This window comes from Aquila chrysaetos, chromosome Z (genome assembly GCF_900496995.4).
Source record: "Aquila chrysaetos chrysaetos chromosome Z, bAquChr1.4, whole genome shotgun sequence".
Taxonomy (NCBI): Eukaryota; Metazoa; Chordata; class Aves; order Accipitriformes; family Accipitridae; genus Aquila; species Aquila chrysaetos.
Window position 1 is genome coordinate 68,317,565 of NC_044030.1, and position 23,540 is coordinate 68,341,104.

Sequence of the window (23,540 nt, forward strand, 5' to 3'; positions counted from 1 at the left end):
TACTGTTGCTACTTTCACCTAAAACATTCCTTTAAAACTGTTTGAAAAACAAAATCTTGTGTTCAATATTATCCAGGCTCTTACATTTCAAATTTTGATACATTCTTATGTTTTATGTTTTTCTGACAAAAATTGCTCTATCAATGAATTTGAAAGTCAGAAATGTAAATCTGTCATTTAATCTGTATTAATATTTTATATATATTATATATTTTATTTAGTATTTGAGATATATTAAAAAGTGTTAAGATAACATTAAAAATAATCCCATGAGCAAGCCACAGTGGTGGTGAGAAGATTCAGAAATCAGAAGAGAAATAAGGTCTCCTTCAGGTGAAGATCAGAAAACCAGCCTGATTCCAGACAGCCAACGTGTGGGTTTTGCCCAAATGCCCATCTTTCGGGAAAGACCAGACCCATGAGCCTGTGCTAAATGTCTGAAGATGCCTTGGGTCTTTCAGAGGCCAGGGCTGTAGCCTAGTGCATGAGTGACACAAATCTTTTTTTTTTTTTTTTTTTCTCCCCCCCCTCTGCCGCAGGCTTTCTGAGTGATAGTTGATTCAGGGGTACTTATCTGACCAGAAACGTTTGTTTCTTTCTGTTCCCCCCATGCCCTTTCTCCACCCAGCCGACTGACTGCTGGAGCCCGCCTCAGCCCAACATCCATTTCCACGGCCTGTTGCCCTGAGGTGGGCTGAGCCCACGCGGCGTGGCAGAGGAAAACTTGAAACAGCGTGAAGGGACGGACTGATATTAAGCCATGACAATTGAGCCAATTGTCAATTAATTGACAATTAAGCCGATTTTGGTGTTTCGTCCCCTTTCACTTGTGCAGGTCCCAGACTCGGAAAGGACCACGTACTCCACGTTTAAGAGCTCCATTAGGAGGAAGCTGGCGGCCAAGGCTCCGGTGGCAAGCAGCCCTATTGTCACAAGATGGCAGCAGCTGCACGCGGGTGGCGGCGCAGTGGAGCCGCGCGGGGCCCGCTGCCTGACCGATCTCTGCGCCTCCGGCGGGCCCCGGCCCCTCCGCGCACCGGGGAGGACTCCAGGTCAGGCGGGATGCAAAGGAGCACTTTCGCATTGAGGATGGCCTCATGCGGCGACTTCTGACAACCAGGAGCGGGGAATTAGTGTAAGGTGTGGGTTGGCGTCGCCCCCCCCCCCCGGTCCCACCGTCAGGGGCTGAGGCTGTGGCAGCGTGCGGCAGCAGCAGCCTGTGCAGGCCTTCGCAGGCAGAGCCAGCTCGGGGCCAGCGTCCTCGCAGCAGGGGTACACTGCTGTCGTGAGAGGAGGGCTGCGCCCAAGGTTCCTGTTGCCCGTGCGCAGGCAGCCTAGGACAGCGGGTCATACAGACAGCTGACATCAAGCAGGGGCGAAAGGAAAGAGAGAAAAGAGAGTCACATCCCTAGCCAAGCAATGCCTCTTACAGACCAGTCTTTTTTCCTCTGTGCTGGGGGCTGTACTGGACTGCGTTTAAGTTACGCTGGGCTGTAACAGTGCACAGGGTCTGTTGCTGCACCTTCATACCTGGAATTGTTAACAAAAACTGACAGGAGAGCAGAAGAATTCATACAGGCCTCTCGCCTTTCCTTCCTTCTGCTTCTCCTTTGCCTTACACACAGCTAGCGCAGACCCGGCCATAACTGCAGAGCTTGGACCAGTCTGCATGCCTGGATGTGGTGTAGCGTGTGCTCACTGAAGGAGAAGCTTGCCCTGCGTTACTGTCTCTCCTCTAATGAGTAAGGCTTCAGGTATTGACACAGGGACCGCGGCCAAGGGACACTCACACTCAACTCACCTTAGGGAGAGACTTATCTGAGGGCCGTTCAGAGCACAGATCCGACTTTCAGTACTCTGACTTGGTCTGAAGAAGAACTGACTCTAGGGGAGGCTGTTTGTCAACAACAGAGGGAACTGACGAAAGGTTAAATGAGCCTTTGAACTCACCAACTCGTACTTCCAGCAGTGCTAGGGGACAGGGGGAAGGGTTTACCTGCTGCATGTACAAGAAAAGCTTCCTGGAACATCTCGGGAACCAAACACGGCTCACTTCTTGATTAATGGTTGAAATCTTTAGAGAGCAAATAAAAGATGCCGTTTAGTGTTCAGGATGTGTTCCTATGATGCCATGGGTGTTGGTCAGAAACTGCAATTCTATCTTCCGCTAAGCAGAATACCAAAGCTGTTCAATAATACATGCCCAGCCCTAGGAAACTCAGATTCTAAAACCAGGTGACATCTTCCCTACTTCAGTTTCTAGAACAGAAAGTCCTGCATGCTGTCTCTACTAGCAGTGGTGAAAGCCTGTATGTTGGTTCTGGGAAATTAGATACTGATTGCCTAATGGGGTAGGATCCTGTGTAACCAGTCAATAAATCTAAGGCTGGATATCAGATGCAGTAGTAAACAGGTACTCTTTATAAAGGGAATGATCAATCTGACCTTTTTTAGATATCTCTTTTAGGATAAGATGAATAGTGCTGTAGAAATCTCTTTCTCTAAACTGACAAAAGTAAAGCAGGGTGACTGGTTCAAATGTCAGTATTTGCATTGTCCCACCTAGTGTGTCAGATCTGCTTTTAGAGTACTGCTGCTATGAAAGTACTCGACAAATATCCCTGTGTATGGTTTTTAAAGGAGTTGTTTCCATTAAAATTGTTTTTCCAGTGATACCTCAGGTGCCTAAGAAACTCTCCATCATGAAAACTGTTGTGACTCTACCTAGCAGTCATGCTGCAGCAGGCTTGGAAGGGAGGAATAACAGGAGAGCTGAAATGGAAAAGAAACAGGTGAGTAATGGAACATTCAAGTGCATATGTAGGGTATTTGCTTTCCTGATGTGGTTTTTTTTGGCCTGTAATCCGTTATGTGGATACTACCTTATTGACATGGAGAACAGTAACATGAGGAGGTCCATCTAGGAAATGTCTGCTACAGAAATGTCAGGAGCAATTGCTTTGTCATTTATGTGATTCAGGTTCTCTCCCCTTCCTCCAGGCTATCGTCCTGCAAACTAAAATCGAAACCAAGCTAATGAAGCCCTCAAGATATGTTTGTTACCTCTGAGGGAAAACGTGCATTATAAAAAATACGCATGAAAAGCATGAATGACTCAGTTTTCCACTTGCTTTAATAATGACTATGTGTGAAGAAGATAATTTCTTCAGTTGTGCAGGATGTAGGTGTTCATTTTGTCACGTAGACAGAATGAGATGCTATAAAAAATTTGACAAAAAGTAGATTTCTGAGAATAAATTTCTTTGTTATGACAATAGAAGGTCAGATTCTTGGCTGAGGATGAAAGAACACATGGAATCTGCCTCACGTGAAACAAAGACTTCATATCACTTCCCATTTAGGTGTTATTTTCTCCTGGCATACGCTTTATCCATTCATTTTTCCTAGTGGATACTGACACCTTTTTTTTTTTTTTTTTTTTGTTTTAAGCATTATCCGTTGCTTTTTGGCCATCTTAAATAAACCTATGCTCCGGCCACCCACCTGTTTCTGTTCACTAACTTCTTGAAAATTGACTTCTCATGTGAAGCATGGTGATACTTGTCTCTATTAGTAAAAGTTACTACCATAACATTATACTCAGAAACATGTCTCTATTTTAGTGCCATCTAATTGTGACTGTTCATGTATTAAGTTGTAAACTTTCAGTCAGTGACCACGCTTTTTCTTGTGCTCTCCTTTCCTTGATTGCACTAGTTGCAAGATTAGTACTGAAGATGCTGATAGCTGTTCTCATGTGGTTACTTTTTTAACCATAACTGTTGAGTAAGGATGCTTCAGAGATGCATGCTCAATGTCCTTGCTTATAATGGTTTATAATCCTTGATTAGTATTATTGAGAAGTTTCTGTGAGGGTATCAAACTCAGCTTCTAAGAAAAGAGGGTAGTGTCAGGACAGGTGGGCTAACAGGCTTGTTGGCTGATATAATTGTACTCTTGAAGGTCACTGAATGTTCGAAAATGACCATGCTTTTACATCATTCTGGGAAACCTGGTCCTTGGGACAATCACTTTCCTTTCTAAATCAGCAAAATAATCTGGAAAATCCTCCTTTTGACAACAGTGCTTTCTTCCTTCCTGCCCTCCTCCATGGTCTGATTGGAGAGTCTGGAATTTTAGAATTGTTAAAATACACAACTCAATGGGTTTAGTAATCTTAGTTGAATCTACCCCACAGAGAAATTTAATAAAACTTTTTTGTGAGATGGTAAGAACTTTCTATGGAGTAATGTATGTAAAACATTCTTTCTTAAAATGTAATGTCTTTTAAAAGATGAGTACATGTCATTGTCTTCACTCTTATAGAGTCATGGAATGGTTTGGGTTGGAAGGGACCTTTAAAGGTCATGCAGTCCACCCCCCCTGCAATAAGCAGGAACATCTTCAACTAGATCAGGTTGCTCAGAGCCCCATCTTTGCACGGACGGGGCATCCACAACCTCTCTGGGCAACCTGTACCAGTGTTTCACCACCCTCATTGTAAAAAATTTCTTCCTTACATCTAGTGTGAATCTACCCTCTCTTAGTTTAAAACCATTACCCCTTGTCCTATTGCTACAGGCCTTACTGAAAAGTCTATCCCCATCTTTCTTATAAGCCCCCTTGAAGTACTGAAAGGTCACAGTAAAGTCTCCTGGAGCCTTCTCTTCTCCGGGCTGAAAAACCCCAACTCTCTCTGCCTTTCCTCATAGGGGAGGTGCTCCAGCCCCCTGATCTTCTTCGTGGCCCTCCTATGGACCCACTTAAGCAGGTCCATGTCTTTCTTATGTTGGGGGCCCCAGAACTGAATGCATTACTCCAGGTGGGGTCTCACGAGAGCGGAGTAGAGGGGCAGAATAACCTCCCTCAACCTGCTGGCCATGCTTCTTTTGATGCAGCTCAGGACACGGTTGGCTTTCTGGGCTGTGAGTGCATGTTGCCAGCTCATGTCCAGCTTTTCATCCACCAGTACCCCCAGGTCCTTCTCCACAAGGCTGCTCTCAATACCGGAGGTAGCCCCGACCCAGGTTGCACTTGGCCTTGTTGAACCTCATGAGGTTCACAGGGGCCCAAGTCTTGAGCTTGTCCAGGTCCCTCTGAATGGCATCCTGTCCCTCAGCCATGTCAGCTGCACCACTCAGCTTGGTGTCATCTGCAATTCTGCTGAGGGTGTATGCAATCCCACTGTGTCATTGATAAAGATATTAAACAGTACCGGTCCCAATATGGACCTTGTGTCAGTCTTTCATCTGTAGAGTGAAGTGACTTACCTAGAATTACACTGTAATTTACAAGCAGGAGTTGAATTAGAACTAAGATATTCAGAGTTCTATCAAGGACCACAAGAATTTCCTAAAAGTGTGATGTGAGGGTCTTTGAGATAACATGGTGGGGTGTCCAAAACCCAAGTCCTTCCTAAAACCATTTGGAAGTCAGTCCTGGCTAAAATAATAGGAAAATCTATTAATCTACTTATATATAGTAATTAATGACTATTTAATTTGTGCTGCCTCATAGCATAGAGGGCTGGGATGCATTGAAAATAAAATCTTCTCTCATTCCAGGGAGCATGTGTGGTCTCTTTGTGGGCCAGAAGATTGCTTCCTTTTATACACAATCGGTTTTCCACAGAAATGTCTGTGCTTAGTTTAGAGGGACACAGATCCAAGCAATCTGATTAGCTTTCTGCCAAGTTGTCTATATAAATCATACAGAAAGTGCCTCTGAAAGCTGGAGGCCTGCTGTAGAACAGCTGGGATATATAAAGCAGGAACACTTTTTTCCAGCTATGTTTTTGTAAGACATTTCTTATCATGATTGCAACAGGGTTTTGAAGAAGAGTAACACTGTGTATGCTTGGAACGATAGATTTCACGGGCATTGGAAGAAGAACATATTAATCTTGAGTGGCTGGTAAAAACATCAGCTGCATTTCCACCTGACTGTAAATAAGAATTACAGACCAAACAGGCAACTATCATCAAAGCATTCAACGCACTGAACATTGTGAAGAAATGCGTATTACTAGGGATTGGTGAAGAGATTCATATCTTGTGTGAGCTGATCTGAGCCTTTGCCTGCATCTTGGCTAAAGGCGTAAGCTATTTTTTTTTGAAGAATGAAAAAGTTCCAATAACAATTCAGATCTCTCTTTTCTTACCTTTGTCTGCTGCATCATCTGTTTGACACCCAAGGAAATGATAATGTAATTAAAAAAATCTTACTCCTCTGAGACACCTTGTATGTATTTTCAGTTTCATATTGTAATACTGGTTTAAGGAATGGGATCATGGACTCCAGGCTCTGGGACCCTGGTTTGAGAGAGGACTCTGACATCCAGTAGGTCTCATGCTGGAATCAATGGCCCTGCAGTGTATGCACCACAAAACTGATCTTCCCTCACAGAGCAAGCCCGAGGCATCAGACTTATTGTCTGCATGCAGAAAACATGGCATTGTATGCCAGTAATATTAGCCCAAATGCCAATTCAGAAGAGGACAAGAGGGCACTAATATTTGGCAGGTGACCTGTGGTAGTACCTACAGATGTACAAGCCTGGGACCTCTTCCACTGGTAAGATGGCCTTGTTCAAACAGCTTTGTTAAAGTTTGTGTGATCATTAACAGTGAATTGGTGTTTTATGGAAGGAAAGATGGTGGCTCAAGTTAGAGCACATGATCTGGGCACTGGTATTCTATATTTGTTACTCATCTCCCGTCCAAAAGACAAGCTGTTTTGAAGCTTTTATGTAACAAGTGTTGAGCCTTTTGATGGGAGTTGTGTTATCTATGATGCTTAAATACATTTTTCAACAGGTTCTTCATTCAGTCTTGTTTTCACTTCAATGTATTGGCAGAAATGTCCTTCTCAGCTTCCAGTGGTCCAGGAGGTTGGATATAGCATTGCAGAAAGTGGTGACATGAAGGTCTGTGAAAATAACAATTGCATCTGGAAGGGTATGTTTCAACATAGCAAATACTCTCATGCACACTGAACAGTAAGATACAGCAGGCTGCATCTATACTGGAAAAGGAAGTGCATCTACCTGTTCCAGCAAGTGGTACAGAGTAATACAAAGTGACTGAGATCTGTGGTGCTGAAGGCTATTTCTAGCCCTTCACCGCCTGTGAAGAGTATTCCACCTCTTCCAGTATGGTTAACCACTAGTATTTTACCTGCTTCTCCTTTGGGCCTCATCTGATGCATTGGTGGCCCTAAAACATTAATTTCCCTTCAGCTTTTCAGTTTCAGAACCCTGCAGATAATGTAGGGTTGTGCTGCAAAATGGGCACAGGATATGTATCATATGGACTGTTGGGTACAGGGGGGTGCAAGACATGCAGAGATGCTGGGGTCTTGTTGCTCCTAATTGTAGGGAAAGGTAGCTGGAGCAAACTGTCCCTAGCACTGCCTCTGGTTTCATCTGTGGGAGAGTTGGTTAATTTGCTCCAAAAGATATCCTAGGAATGAATGAGCATAAGGGAGTGTGAATGATCAGGAAGTTGGAAAACAGGTGGGATGTGAAGAGCTAACGTTTGAAGTAATACAGATATTCCTAGAGTTATTTGAGTATGAGACAGTTCATTAAATATCAGATCAATATTTTGTTGTGTTCTGTCTTGGACAGATGATTTGTTTTGGTGATCTGGCTGTTTCTGTGTATGATGGGTTCTTGCCAGTCAGGGCCTGATTCATGCTCATGTAAAAACAGTAAGAAACAGCTTCTTTATGAATCTGGAGTTCAGCTGCTGTAGAAGAAGTTGAGTTTGTTGCTCTTCTCCATGCAAGTAAGTCTCATTTCAGAGCAGTCAATAGCAACAGTATAGGGATTAGTCACAGTGGTTTTTTTCTCGATGGCATATGAATACAGGTATCAGGAATGCCAGGTTTTATTCTACCCACCTACTTGTTGATCAAGTGGTCTGGTGTGACAGTACTGACTACTTAGCACTTCCTGGGTCTCATTTTGAGAAGTGACACAGGCATGTGAGAGCTGAAATCCTATAAAAAATCAGTGATATCTGCTAGTACCCAGGCAAAATAACACAAAATGGTATATGAAGCTTAATTTCCACTAATTAAAAAGCCTGTTATGCACTTTCATGTGTCTATGAAGTAGTTGAATAGAACTGAAAGTGTGATCAGTATGAATTTGGGGTAGATGAATTACTCACGAGAGAAGAGAAACCTGAAATGAGTTACAGAGGTGATTTAATCCTTTATATCTCATTGCTCAATACCAACTACCAATGTTAAAGAAGAAAAACATTTTCAGAGTGTTTCAGAAGTGTTGCTATTCATCCAACTGTTACAGTTAAGTGCCTTAACTTTCCTGAATTATCTTACTTGGGTGGGTTCAGAAAGGTTTGGTAAAGTTTTCAAAAAAGGATGAAAAATCTAGATATTAGAAATACACATTTTTCTGCACAAAAAAATCTCATTTCAGTGACATTAGACCTTTTTAGGGTTAGAATGCAATTACATATCTCATTGGGCTGGTCTGAGAAGGTTGTTCCTGCAAGCCTGCTTGGTTGTTTAACTCCACAAAATTTTAGATACAGAACAAAATCACTGTGGCTTGTGTCTTGCTCATATTCAGTCTTTATTTGGTGAAAGAGGGGGTACCACAGCTGAGAAGGGAAACATTTGTTGTTTGGCAGAAATTAATTTTGGATTAGGGGAGAAGATTCAGGACAGATTAGGGATGGACCATGTGAAATAAGTTCTCCACAATTTGTCATTGGATTTCCATGTAGGATATTTATGTGTGTATTTAAGTTACACAGTACAAAAACTTTGTCAGTGTTGAATTTTTTTGAACAGAGAAGTTTAGTTGTAGAGATGAGTAATATCTTCTGCCCCTGAAAGTTTTGATATTCATTCTAAATACTTCTCCCTGGAGAATAATTCAAAAAACACAGAGAAAAGCGCAGAAATGTGAATCTTCAGCTTTCTGCTCTGCACGTTACAGCAAAATAATTTCTGACACATAAAAATCTAGCATTAAATGATTCATAGTGCTAATGATCTGGCTTTTTTTCTATGATGTTTAGGAGTTGTTGCAGCATAATGTAGGCAATGACCACAAAGGATGACTCTTCTGCTTGCTTGTATTTGCTTTTTTTTCTCGCGTATGTGTTGTCACAAGCCTAGTGTGCTGTGATCAAAGTGTGTGTGCTTTAAAGACCTTTTCCTGTGGTTAGGTATTGATAGGGGAGACCTTTTGGTGGCAAATTAACACCAGAAAGCAAAAAAGTTAATTGCTATATGAGGGCATTTTGAAGTGGGAGGGCACATATGAAACATTCTGCTACTAACAACTTTTGACAGAAAACTAAAGTGAAAAAGACACACACACACCCCCCCCCCCCCCCATGTTCTGTATTGAGCTGTGGTACAATTTAGACAAAATATAGTGGGCCCTATTCTCTGTTCTAGCTGACTAAATCCATGGAGGTTTGAAAGAGGTGGTAAAAGGTGGCTTTCACCTAGTTTAGTGTGTCTAGTGTTTTGAGCCTACCCAGCATAAATTAGACCCTTCTGGCCTCCTCTGGACAGTGGAGAGACAAATATAGTGAGAATGTGAAAGGCTTAGGCCTGAGAAAAACTGTTGGAGTTTGCATTACTGATTTGTGTGTGATGAATCTTCAAATGCAGGATGCCGAGAGGAGACCCAGAATGAGTTTAGAGCCGTTACCACAATGAAGCCTTCCATACCATGGGAGCCAGAAGTGAGGCTTCATATTACTGGCTTGCGCAATGATTACTGTAAGTTAATTTCTCCTGTGTGGTGGTTTTTGGAGAGACTGGGAATTCTTATGCATGTTTCAAGAAAGATGGCGAAGGTGCGTCACCTTCACATAAAATGGAAACTCTGCAGGACGTATGCATGATGTCATTTTTCTTGTAAGGATGCATCCTTGAAGACTGCCTGTCCCAGGATGGAGACATGCCTGATCAAACCCTAGAATCAATACTACCTAACTCTCATGCAGTTTCCTTCAGCTATAGATCTCAATACAACTTTCAAATCAAACCAGTAGTATACTTACCTCCACTAAATTAAGTTAAATGTTTCAGCTGTCAGCCTTGGATATCTAGCAGCCAGTCAGCACAGCAGCAACTTTACTGAGCAGATTTTGAAATCTCTTGTTTTGGGATGTCTAATCAGTGACACTGTTTATGGTTTGGATGATAGATACCTTCTGAACTAAATTCTCACATCTTTGGTGGTGCACAGGGAAAAATTTAACATGCACCAGTTACACGTGAACACAGGTGGATCTCTGGTCTACAGCAGCAAATACATGTTTTAACACTTCATAAGATCTAACGAATATCTCTGTATGTGCAAGTGTTCATAATTGTCCCTTTGGAGATTTTTACAACATATCCTTGCAAGTGTTCATGTATATCTATGAACGGGACAAAAGTTTGTTTGTATGATTTACACTCATTGTGCACAAGGTATGCCCCAAGACTAACAGCATTAACAGAAGTCTTTGGAAGTGATTTCTGGCTGCAACAACCAGGACTGTAGTCAAACAGCTGGCTGTCGGATTCAGCTGTTCTTCAGAGTGATTTTTAGTTACCAAAATATGATGTCAGGCCTTGGCCTGTGGTGACAATCTTCGGTGCTTCAGGGGTCATGCAAAATGATTTTTAAGCTGCCCTAAACGGACAGCTGGGGATTACCCTTGACATGGGATAATGTCAAGGGTTGGTATTAAATGTTGTATACTAACTTCTGGCCTACCTGATGTAGCATGCTGTTCTGAGGCTAATCGCTATAGTGACTTGCTTTGCCAGGATCTGCAAGCGCAATGTGCCCAGCATCAGGGGCACTGGAAACAGTATTTACATCATATGCTTGCTGAGCAAGCTCTGAATGTGAGGAGAATTTCACTAATTCCTTTCTGCATTTTTTTTCCCTGTCACGTGCAGGGTAAATGTTACCATTAACCTGAGGATGTAGGACAGACTGTAGCATATAGACTCTCTCCTTTGTCTTTCCCAAAATCAAGAATTACCTTGGAAAAATGGTGGTTTTGGAACTGTAGCTGTTGGTGGAGGAGCCTAATTTCTTGTGGCAGAAATTAGAGTGAGTGATGTGGTGATCCAAAATGCAGGATGATAGATTAAAAAATTCTAGTAGGGAAGCTGTAAGTCAGATCCTGCTGTGCAAACATACCAATTTGTAGAGATTAGACTCATGAAGACCTTGGCTTGTTAGAGATACTCTCCTTCACGTAGGAGGAATACTTGCTAGCAATGGTTTCATAGAAACATTTTCTTGAAGTTTTTCCATAGGTATTAAAAAAAAAAAAGCCCCTCTCCCCCAAAACCATATTCCCCTTCACCCCATCCTATTACCTACAACTTTTTTGCAGTAATTTTTAGTAGCTTTCTTCTAGATCTAAACATACTGGACTGGAGCCTTGAAAATCTCATTGCTATTGCTGTAGGACCTGCTGCACACATCTGGAATGGAGGAACTCTTCAAGGCATTGGAAACATTGATTTGAATTCCAGTTCCAAATACATTTCATCTCTGGCTTGGATAAAAGAAGGAACTTGCCTTGCAATTGGCACCAGTGATGGAGAAGTGCAAGTACTAGATAATTTACTTTTTTAGTCTTTCTCCATTTACAGCTGAAGTGGCCACAAGACAATTTGATACTGATTTTTTTAAGGAAACAAATTAAAAAGATTAGCTAAACTACAGAAGAGCTCTGCTGGAGAAAATATATAGCACTTGTCTGTATCATGCTGCACCTTACTGAATGGCTTAGTGACATCCAGTGCTATCTGTATGTAATGGAGCTTCTGAAGCCACTAAAAAGCTGATGACTGACCTCTTTAATTAAATTATTTTACTCAGCACATGCTATTTTTTCTTGTATCTCTCTTGCTAAGATCACTCTAGTGATCAATGTCTTGAGAACTCAATCCAAAACTCTCCTTATCAATTCACACACGAGAATTTGACTTCAGTCTGATTATACACATACCTCTCAGCTTGCTGTTATAGGACAGTCCTGTTATCAAAAGATTTTTGTGGGACCTTGGCTGAGATCCTAGATAATATGGGAACCTACCTGCTGCAGTCCTGAGTCAGCAATCTGAAGGTACCAAAGGCCAGTGCTTTCAAGAATGGACTTCCAAATACTGACATGTAAATAAATAGCTTTAAGCTTGGAGACGTGCATTCCCTTCAATCCTGTCTGGCTTCAGCATCACTGATATAGGTGCCCAAATTGGAAATACTCCTTCTTGTTTTACTTGTGAAATCGGTGAGCTTGAGGTTTTCCATATGGCAGATCAGAACTGGGCAGTGGCTTACTTGCAAATGAATGAAGAGAACAAAAATATGTTTTCTTTTTGTTGTTAAATTTGTATTTCTTATTTGTTTCGCATTGGCAGCTATGGGACATTGAAACCAAAAAGAGGTTGAGAAATATGTTTGGTCACCTGTCTGTAGTTGGAGCTCTGAGCTGGAGTCATTATATTCTGAGCAGGTGAGTGGTATAGTGTATTCCCAGAAAGAGTCCTGCTGCTTTTACTTAGACAAATGTCCCATTCATTTTAGCTGTTTTCCATGGCTTTGCTCAAAGGTGATTTATCCTGTCCCTCTACTTATCGGCCATCTCAGAAATTGTGTGTAGATTTACTGTATGGCAGGAAAGCAGACGAAGGGGATTTATCCTGCCTCTTTAGTCTCTGTTTCTTACTCTCCTTCCAGAAAACTGTCACCACTTGCAGAATTTCACTAGCGTGTGGAGGCTGTGGCTCTGGTTTTGTGCAAAGCCTGAGCTTTAAATGGTGCTGTCTCCAGTAGGTCTGGACTCCAAAAATCATAGCCTGCCTGGTGCTGGGGAGAGGGCATGTGGTTTAGACTACCCCTCCATTGATATCAAGACTGCATCTGTCTTTTCAGATGCACAGCAAAACACAGCTGTTGAGAGTTGCACACCTTTCTAGCTGTGTATCTACAAGGGAGGGCCAGGTCATTGCTATCCACAACCCAAGGAGGATTGAAGTGGTTGACCTTTGCTTTGCCAAGGGTGAATTTTATACTAGCTGGTGAATATTTTATATTTAGGGATCATTTCAATGTGGGGACTCACATGAGAAAGATCAAGTGTACTCTTATGTTTTTTTTCCTCCCACTTTTTGTTTCAGATCTTTCACTCACGCTTGAAGGGTCTGAGGGGAGACTTGTTTATGATGAATGCTTGTAGAATTTAAAATCATATGATAGTCTTCTGTTTTACTTAAATACAGAAATAATAGCAAGGGTGGACTGACTTTATTGTTAAACTCAAAATGAAACTAGTATCTCTGGATATGAAGATTAGAGGTAGTTTTATTTTGATTTCACAAGATGCTCTGGCTTTTGATTGTATTAGGTCTGCTAGGTAAAGTGAGGTACAAGGATACCAGCTGAACAACCAGTTAATAAAATGCTGTTGCTGGAGCAGGTACGCTGAGTGGGTTAAGTTGCAAGGATGCAGCTGGAACATCCTGCCAATGCCAAATGGCATAACCTTATTAGAGTAAGCATTAGTTTCAATTTGTATTTCAGCTTGGCCAAAGGAGTGAAAACAACATAAACTTAAATTACAGATCTGTCTGAGTAGAAATTGATGATAAAATTCAGCATGAACCTGTGAACTACAGTTATGGTTGACAGATGAGGTTGAGATAACATTTATTTCTCTTGCTAGGTTTGAAACTAACCAGTTCATTCTAACATTAGGGCAGAGTTAAAATATCTGTATAAGTAGAAAAAAAGACATGGACTTAAGATACATTGTTATTAAAATAAGAGCAGCATTCTTACAGTAAACTTCACTGTGGATGACTGATACCTTGGGATTACATACTAATTCTTGTGGTTAAAAATAGTCCAACAACACATCATCATGAACCTGTAAATAAATTTCAGTACCATAAATTAACCCATCACAGAATTTTGTTGGCTTCTCTTTGTCTTTAGCAAAACAGATGCTATCTTCTGTGTCAAAAGCAAATAATTCTGATTTCTTTTTATACCAAGTGGAAAAATGTCCTTTCAGCCAGGCTTCTCAGGAGCCCAGTTCATTCCCACTCATACCACTAGAATTACTGAAAACCTTAATATGACCAATGCTGGCAATTCAATTCTGTTTCTCCTGGCATGGTGGGTTGACCTTGGCTGAACACCGGGTGCCCACCAAGCTGCTGTACCACTCCCCTTCTCAGCAGGACGGGGGGTGGGGGAGAAAATAAGATGGAAAAAAACCTTGTGAGTTAAGGTAAAGGCAGTTTAATAAAATAAAAGCAAAGGCTGCACGTGGAAGCAAAGGAAAACAAAAGATTTATTCTCTAATTCCCATCAGCAGGCGGTGTCCAGCCACTTCCCAGGAAGCAGGGCTTCAGTATGTGTAGCGGTTGTTCTGGAAGACAAATGTCATAATAATGACAGCCCCCTCCACCCCCCGCCCCTGCCCCATTCTCTTAGCTTTTATTGTTGAGCGTGGTGGCATATGGTGTGAAATATCCCTTTCGTCAGTTTGGGTCAGCTGTACTGGCTATGTCCCCTGCTAAGATCTTACCCACCCCCAGCCTACTTGGTGAGGAGGGAATGTTGGAGACACAGCCTTGATGCTATGCGAGCACTGCTCAGCAGTAGCCAAAACACTGGTGTGTTATCAGCACCTTTCTAGCTACCAATATGAAGCACAGCGCTATGAGGGCTGCTATGGGGAAAATTAGCTCCATCTCAGCCAGACCCAATGCTTGGTTAGATTTTCTGCTTATTATTTAGTAGGAAGATTAATGCCTTAAATTGATCTATTGCAGTAACATCAGATACCTGTTTCTCAGATACCCAGAAGATGTTATTGAACTTCCTGATTTTTTCAGTGTTATTGTAATAGTTGGAAGTGTGAATTTCAAGCAGGAAGCTATTTTGTCATAGGTTTAATGTAGGTATTGTCCTTAGCAAGGCAGGAAAAGAAAATGCACTGGAAGGTTTTTATTCAATATTTTCTGTTCAACTCTACTACTGATGTGTGAAACCTATATCTGGGAGCTAAGCTCTAACAGTAGCTGTGATTCCAGGCAGGGCATTTCTTCCTTCATTTGGTAGACTGATGATACTGGCTGTAGAACCATGCATCCATTTCCTAACAGGCAATTAGTGCAACAGTCTCAGGCTGTGCAGATTTTCTTTAAGCCTGGAAGTGGGAGGGAGAAAGGAGACAAGGGAAGGGACAGAACCAAAGAACATACTGTTGCTTGCTAGTAAGCCCTTTCCCAGAGCAGTGCAGTTTTACACTGCCACTTTGTTGGGCATGGAGTCATACCTGGCCTTGGCAAAAATAATCTTGCAAAATAATTTTTCATGAAGAACAGGAAATATTTTATGTTAAATGGCTTGACAGTTGAACAGGGCACAGATTAGTGGCATACAGTGCAGTATATCTTCAGAGAAATGAAAACCATGAGAGAACAGGTATTCTGCCTGGCTTGAACTGAGCAGCTGGTTGGTTCCTTTCTGTTGACAGCCACCTCTACAGTCAGGGTGTGCTTTTGATAGTTGGTTTGTGTTTCCTTTTACTGAAATACTGTTGTTCTGCAGACACGTTTCACTCTGATTTGGTTTGCTTCTGAAACCACAGAAGAAACGTCAGTGTGGTGATGTAGCTTGTCTTTAACATTAAACCCATGCTGTCTTTTCTTATCTGCAGTGGTTCACGACTAGGATCTATTCATCACCATGATGTTCGGGTTGCTCAGCACCATGTTGGGACTCTTTGCCAAAACAAACAAAGCATTTGCAGCCTGAAATGGTCACTAAGCAACCAGTTGCTGGCAAGTGGGTCCAGTGATGGTATATTGAATATCTGGCCTAGTGACCCAGGTGCGAAATTGCAGTCACAGCCACTGAAAACCATACCTCATTCCTCAGCAGTTAAGGTATATGGAGAAGGAATGTCTGCTTTCCTATATTTGCTCTCGTAAAATCACGTTGTTGATGTGGACAGTTAGGGAATTTTTCAAATTATCTCACTGATATCTATTAGTTTCTTCTCCCTGTCTGTGATGCAGTTAATTTTAAGACCAGTTTTCCTCATTCCAAGTCACAGGTAAGTTTGCTAGGGCTTTGATAAGGAAATTTTACTGGATTAGTAGGCCTTTGTAAATATAATGCCAAATAGAAATAAAATTTACAGCCTTCTCCTCTATTTCTGTGCCTTGCACAGAAAAGTTTGGTGGCACAATACTTACAAGTTAACAAACAAGATCTTTCAATTTTTGGAGTTTTGGAAAATTCTATCTGCTGCAATTCATTTAAATATGAGGTTTCTTTTGCCTTCCTGCTCATATTTTCATGTCACTGCTGGTAGCAAATAATCTGAAGTAGGAAACTGGAAATGAGACAATTTAAGATTCTTCATCTTTATGAAGTCCCAGTTGGTGTGGGAAAGAGGACAGGTATTAGCAATAAGAGGCAGGGGAGTCCAGCATTTATAAGGTGTTTATCCTCCCAAAAGAGTCTGAGGCTGGCCTGAAGCACTTGGGTTAAAGGGTCAGAGAAGTTTATTGAAACAGGTGGAAATGAGTTCTTAGTAGCTTTTCTCCAGGTAGAGTCTGGGCCTTAGGCATATACTGAAAATATCTCAGAAGAAACCAGGTCTCTTGTAAGCCCTGTTAAGTCATGTTGCTTAGGCTTCTGTGATGGTTTGGCTTTAGGCAGTAAGACTCTACCCTGCTGGGTTCTTCTGCTACTGAGGTGTGAGCCTGTGGCCTGTGAAGGGTAAGCAGAGAAGCTGGGGTTTTATGAGCATATGTGGGACAGTGTAGGCTACTGTGAAGCAATGGCAAGGGACACAGCATTTGGAGTTTTGAGATCCTACATTGCTGTGTGTATACATTCTGGGTGCTTGTTGCAGTTCATTTTTCCAACTAGGCTTTTAAGCAAAAACTACTCTGTTTTTCCAGCTAACCTCCTAGTCCGTTCTGGCATCTGTTTTCGTTTTTTTTTTTTTTTAGGCTATGAACTGGTGTCCTTGGCAGTCCAAAGTCCTTGCTACAGGGGGTGGAATGAAAGATGGGATTTTGCGTGTCTGGGACATAAATCGTGAGAAAATCATCCAAAGTGCAGCTACAGATTCTCAGGTGAAATGATGAAATGTCTGCATACTTAGGCTATGGTCTTCTTGTACAGCTGTCCTCATTTGGCAAACTCCCACTGACTTTGAGGGTGGTTCTGCGGTCAGAGGAACAGCAGGATTTTCTCTGGATGTGCAATTGTGCTACATTCAGCACTGCAGTGTGTGATTGGACTCAGAAGCAGTTTGTTGTTTCTCATTCACCACTTCTGTCTCCACACAGAAGTGATTGAAGAGGAGGTGGTCTTGCAGCCAGACACATCTCATCATCTTTTCCTTATTGGCAATAATAGTTTTGGCCAAAACTCTTGATGTGGAGAGAGTGTTGAGGCGGAGGGAAAATTCCCAGAGTGCTGGGGTGAGAAGAGGTGTAAGAGTCAGAGGGCAAACATCCATCTCTGGAGTTTGAATATTAGGAGACAGAGGAACAGATTTGCAGCTGGAGTAAAGCAGCATAAGTGTTGATTTTCCTGGAGCTATTACAACTCAGCTGGGGATGTGTTTGAAGGGCTTTGGTTTTATACTGATAGGCTGTTATCACGTTTAGATAGGACAATAAGGCAACTGTACTTTGAAGTGTAAGGGATGAAATGATCCTTCTAAATAAGTAAATACTCTGCTGGGACTATTTCTCAGTAGCTTGTTTAAACATTGTAGATAACATTTCAAATCTACTGAATGGTGTATGTTGACCCTTTTTGAAAACTAAAGCAGATTTTTAAATTGCAATAGATTTGTTCCTTGCTCTGGTTACCCAAAACCAGTGAACTGATGACTGGACAAGGCCTTCCTGGAAATGAGATGAAAATATGGAAGTATCCCATGCTTACCAATTCATCAGAACTCTATGGCAAGTATTTCAATTAATAGTTTTAACTATTTCAATTTACTATCAGTCTAATCAGTGTGTTTTTGCAAGTGCATACCTTATGCATTTACCTTAAAAAAAAGAGTTAAAAGAGCAGTCACCTACAAATCCTTCCTCTGCCTACACATATGCATTCATGTGCACAATCCTGATTCATGGGATTGTAAAGGTTGACTTCCTAAGATAATAGTGTAAGTTGCTTCTGTAAAATTCCTTGGTTTTAATGATGGGATTCTCTCCCACCATTTTTAAGGCCATCCCACGTGCAGGATGTGGATTTCCACTTCTCCCTAAGGCTTACTAGACCTGGATTGAGTGTGCTAATGTCAGGTTGCTTCCAATATATTCTAGGCTGGTGGCCTTCTAGGTAACACAAACTAGACATGGCTCTTTTATTATGCAGCTCATCATGCAAGGATAGTCAACGAGCTTCCAAATGATGTTTGAAATAAATCTCCATGTGTTATTTAGACTTGTGTGGGTTTTAATGAATGATTTTGGCTGTGAAGCAATGTGGTGCAGCATGTTTCCCTTGTACCATGCTGAGAGCTGGAGGAAAGTGGAGATTCCTTGCAGCTCTGTGTTGGTCCATGGTGCTGTAGGGCTACACTACACATAAAAGTTGTTCCTGGCTATTAAGCCTTCTTGTTTCTGGTGCTTGCTGTCACTCATATCCATTAAGTTTTTACTTGTTCCAATGTTAACTGAAGTGATCCAATAGAAGCATCTGAAGTTAAAGAAAAATAACAAATCATTTACACACTGGCTGCATTTTCCCAAGTAAGGTTGTTTTTTGACACTCACTGACAAGATATGGCCAAAGAAGCTTTGGATTGTTAACCTGACAGCTGATATTTACAAATACTTTTTGTAGCCTATTGCTACATTTGAAGCCATTTATTAAATTCCTGATTTATTAAATCCCAGCTATACTGGGATGCTGGCCTTGGAACCAGGGCCTGGGGTGGAAACAGGGACATGGCTTCAACCCTAGCCTTTAAGAGGAAAGCACAGGAGAGTCAAAACAAAGATGGGTGGAAGAGAGAGGGCAGCAGAGACATACGAGTATTGGTTACACATTATCCTTGTGTAATGCTGCTTCTCTGTGTTGCTTGTCCTTCCTTATCCCTCCTCATTTACTTACAGCTCTTAAGGTAATGTCCTGTGATGTTCTGAGAAATGATCTGGAAAGTGACATGATGATTAGTCTTAACTACTGTAGCTTGAGGTTTCTTCAATCTTTGTAAGTCTTGAATATACTATTTGAAATAAAACCTAGATTTAATCTTACCTTTGAGAATAGCATATGGTGTAAAACATTTACTATATAAGTCAAATGCATTGGTAATTTGGTGAAGCTGGAGGGTTACTTATCATCCTGTTTCCTATTCAGTTTACTTATCTGCAAGAGAAACTAATTTTCATAAATAAAAAACCCAGGTAATTGTTACACAGATATATTCCTGCTTATGAAGACTCTTAATAGCTTACTATAAGCAACTGAATGTTGGAAGAAATTGTGCATGTATCAAACTATGTTCAGAAAAAATACTGTGATGGATGTTTGTGAGATGGTTCTAAGTCAGCCTCAGACACCCTTAACCACATGAGTTTTACACCCAAAGAAATGAACAGATAAATTGTAACTGAATCTCATTGTTTAATCATCCTGCAAAATGCTGCAGACCTCAGCTAACAATGAAGCATTGTCAGCTACTGTTGGGTACTTCAGTAACTGAGGTTGCCTATTACTGAGCATATTCAGAACAGAACAACAACTGAAAGATAGTAACCTTTTTATAGCACTGAGTCAATTTTTTAGATATTTCTGATAGAACTATTAGAGTAATTTACTAGAAAAGAAGATACATTTTGGATGTAAATGCCCTCCTCTTAGAAGAGTTGTTGTGGATCAAAGAAAATATACAAGCAAACAAAATATGTAATTGGTTTGAAAAATATCTGAATGTGATCTTGAAAAAATGAAATAAAACCAGAAAACTCCACTCAAAAAACATGGAAATGAATAATTCCAAGTTTTCTGATTTTGCCCTATCCCCCTTCACTTCTTTTTGACTGAAACTATTAATCAAATTTCAGTCAGTGTTGTGGATAGTTTTGGATGCCTCCGAAGACTACATTTCTAGCTCTTCCTTCAAAGTCATTACAGACACTGAACAGAGACCGTAGAGAATTCACTGAGTTGTAAACTCATGGTCTTAAATATTGACAAAGATTGTGTATGCTTCAATAACTTGAGAAGGAGCAAAGCCTGAAAATTAATCTCTGCTGAAATAATTTAATGGTGGTGTAAAAATTCTAGTCACAAAGTTTAGGAGGGCCATATGTTACTCAGCTCCATGACAGCAGATATTTGCTTTTAGTCACAGTAGCTCCACAGAGCCATTGTAGCAGCTTCTCAAAGTTAGGGGAGACTGTCCATCTGCAACAGTCCTATGGTTCTTCATCAGGTACCGTTGTGATAAGTACCACAGTTTCAAGGGCTTTACAGTTCCTCACATGTTTATCCTCATAAATTTATTTTGAGCTAGAGAAGTGCTATCCCCTTGAGTTCATGGAGAACTCACGTACAGATGATCGGGGGACATAGGTCACCTACATTCTTTCAAGTTGGTCACCCAAGACTTCCTTCATACCTTCATACTTCCTTTTCGGATGTGGTTCATCTGGTCTGTTTTAGATGAGATACACTATGTCTTAGAAGTTTCTTTTTTCTCCTTGGGTGACTAGCTCAGCTACATGATTGTCAGTAACTCACCCAACCAGAGAAGCTAATGGCCAGTAACTTGGAGTAAAAAGGCTTCTAATTTCTCATGCCCCTGTGTGCCTAAAAACCTCATGGGTTTGCTTAGCATTGACATTGTGCTAGATGATACAGGAGGTCTATGGCAGAACAGTGAGGTAAATACAGGTCTCAACAGTCTCAGTTTAGTAACAGACTCTTTCTGCCTTTAGTTCAAATTCACTTGCTTCTACTGAGGGACATTCTTGTATAACCAGATTAATGAGTTTTGTACGTTCTTTGTGCTGCTAGACTGGGGTAGCTTCTGGCCTTCAGTGTCTAGCTCAAAGCTTACTACGACTGCAGACAAACTCAATATATAATTCCAATAAATTATTTAGTGAGATCACTGTTAAAAGATCTCCTTAACAGTAAAACTGAGCAGCTGGAGACACTATCTCATTATTGTTGGATCAGCTGCAAACTGTCCCAGCAGCCAGATGGGAAAGCTCAGCAGTGAGACGCAGATGAGACTGATGTTGTAAATGCCTGAAGAATCAAGAGTTCAGGTCCAATGTTCTCCTTTGACAGAAATGTCTTCTCAATGCGGTGCAGTTCTGTCAGTTAAAGCCTGGTCTCTAATAAGAAAATAGGGCCTTCAGCTCTTTCTCAATGGGAAAATATTCTATAGATAATGCTACCTTCCCACAGCCTATGCAGCATGTTTTGCTGCTACAGTAAAAAGTGGAACAAGGCATAGTGTGGGTGGGGGTGGTGAAAGTGGCTGGCATAATCAGTTTAGAATTGTGATGTATCTTTCCTTTTTTTGTACATATTTTATTTTACAGGTCACGAAGGGAGAGTTCTGCATACAGCCCTGAGCCCAGATCAGAGCAGGCTCTTCTCTGTTGCGGCTGATGGGATAGCTTGTCTGTGGAAATGCCACGAGTCTGGGGAGAGCAAGCACAGCAGCAAGGCTTTTTCTGATGGTTATTTGAGCTCATTCTAGTGACTTCTTTTCCTTGAAAGCAAGTGATTAAATGTATTTAGCCTATTCAATAATTCAAAATATGTGTGTTCCTTCCAATGGAAACATGGCAAAAGATAGTACACTTTTTTCAGGAGAAAGCAATTTTCTCCATCAGTCCATTGTGTGAAATGTTAGTAGCTTGTCTTTCATACCCTAGAGGAAAAATATTCTAACTCTGAAGAATAACATCATATTTATTTTCATTAAACTAGCAAGCATGAATGGAATCTACCCTATGTCAAGTGCCAGCATAAAGTCTTAGGTCCTGCTTTTAGCTATGATTCTTTTAAGTAATTTTACATCATCTTAGCTTCCCCATTGGGAACCATATGCCAATTCGTGTAAATTGCCTTGAATCATTCAAAGGCTAGGATCAGCAGAGACCAGTCCAGGGGTCTGTATTGTTCTATATGTCACATAGATCATGGTACAGAATCTGTCTAAATATTTCTAGAGGTCTAGGTAAAATATGTAACTGTAACTAAATATAAATGATTACTTGGGAATTCTTTATTGTTTTTGTAGTGGTAATGGCAACTAACTTAATTAGAAAACTGTCTTTATTAGATTTTGAATTGTTTCATTTCCTTAAAACCCACCTATTATGTATGTCAATAATTGAAAATATAAATAATTGCATAATAATTCTATTCTTATGCATAATTATGTAATCAACTGGTTAATAAGCCAGATGGACATAGCCAAAGAAGCATGCTGTTTGAATCAAACACAACAGTTAGTTCATTCCTTCCTTAAGGGTACCAGTTTAATTCTGGGTGTCAACAAACTTGGCAGCTGTCACCCTCTTATGAATTTTATTTAGTGCTCACAAGGACCAGACCTCTTGGACTTTAACAGACATTTGCCTGTGTAAGACTTGTATACCGTCAACAACTAAGTAAGGATGTCAGGACTGGTCTTCAGATGATATTCAGATGCAACTCAGTAGTGCTATTCAAAACATGTTCTATCCACAGACATCTTCAGAGCTTTGCTTTCATTATTAGGAATGACGAGAGGCAAGTGCTAAGGATTCACTCTTGCATTTGTATATTAAAAGCCCTGTGAGCTCAGAAACTCATGTTGTTTGGATATCCTTTTTTTTCTGCTGGGAATTTATTTAGAGTATTTCCTGTAGCTGGGGAAGAATGGGAGATTAGGGGAGTAGAGCAGTGTCAGACCATGGAAAATTATGCTGTGATCAAATGCATGAAAAGAAATAGGCAAAGTTAACAGGGGCACAAGTATCTCTGGAAATGAATGTGAAACTGTCATGCCTTTAGTTCTCATCATTTTTAAAACCTCATCTTCTGCTGTTCATAAATCACGTGGTTGCTAAGTTTAGGTCTGGAAGGTTGAGACCGCTCATCTTTTTTACCTAGTGAGATGTTAATTTACAATAAATCTGCTACTAAACTGCTGGTTTCTGACATCATCTTATGGTCTTTAAAACAGGTTAGAAAATGGGAACGTTGATTATCAATTGAGAAATGACTAAGATGTCTAAGAATGGGAAATAACTTATACTGTGCCTGTCTTCTAATATGAGCATGTTTGTTGCAGCAGATTTTATCAAACATTTAGAATCTGATTTAAATGTTCAATATATGTTTAAATAATTTAAAAGTGTTTTTTTCAAATGCTAAAACCATTTTTTCTCTTTTGAATGGGAAAAAAGGAATAGAATTAGTCTCTTTACACATATATTTTTTGGATTCTCCCAGAAATTCTCTTTCCTTT

The 23,540-nt window shown here is 40.8% G+C and overlaps 1 protein-coding gene across 1 annotated transcript in view; it reads left to right on the forward strand.

Annotated features, from left to right (window-relative positions):
• The window catches only part of CDC20B (cell division cycle 20B), a 33,547-nt gene extending 11,290 nt beyond the window's left edge, over nt 1-22,257 (forward strand). The window contains exons 3-12 of the mRNA XM_030005337.1: nt 836-1,052; nt 2,671-2,792; nt 6,857-6,956; nt 9,658-9,768; nt 11,415-11,611; nt 12,424-12,518; nt 15,735-15,963; nt 17,041-17,166; nt 17,892-18,009; nt 21,619-22,257. Of these exons, the coding sequence (XP_029861197.1) occupies nt 836-1,052; nt 2,671-2,792; nt 6,857-6,956; nt 9,658-9,768; nt 11,415-11,611; nt 12,424-12,518; nt 15,735-15,963; nt 17,041-17,166; nt 17,892-18,009; nt 21,619-21,779 (1,476 nt within the window). The 3' untranslated portion in view covers nt 21,780-22,257. The remainder of the gene's footprint in view (nt 1-835; nt 1,053-2,670; nt 2,793-6,856; nt 6,957-9,657; nt 9,769-11,414; nt 11,612-12,423; nt 12,519-15,734; nt 15,964-17,040; nt 17,167-17,891; nt 18,010-21,618) is intronic.
• The last annotated feature ends 1,283 nt before the right edge of the window (nt 22,258-23,540 follow it).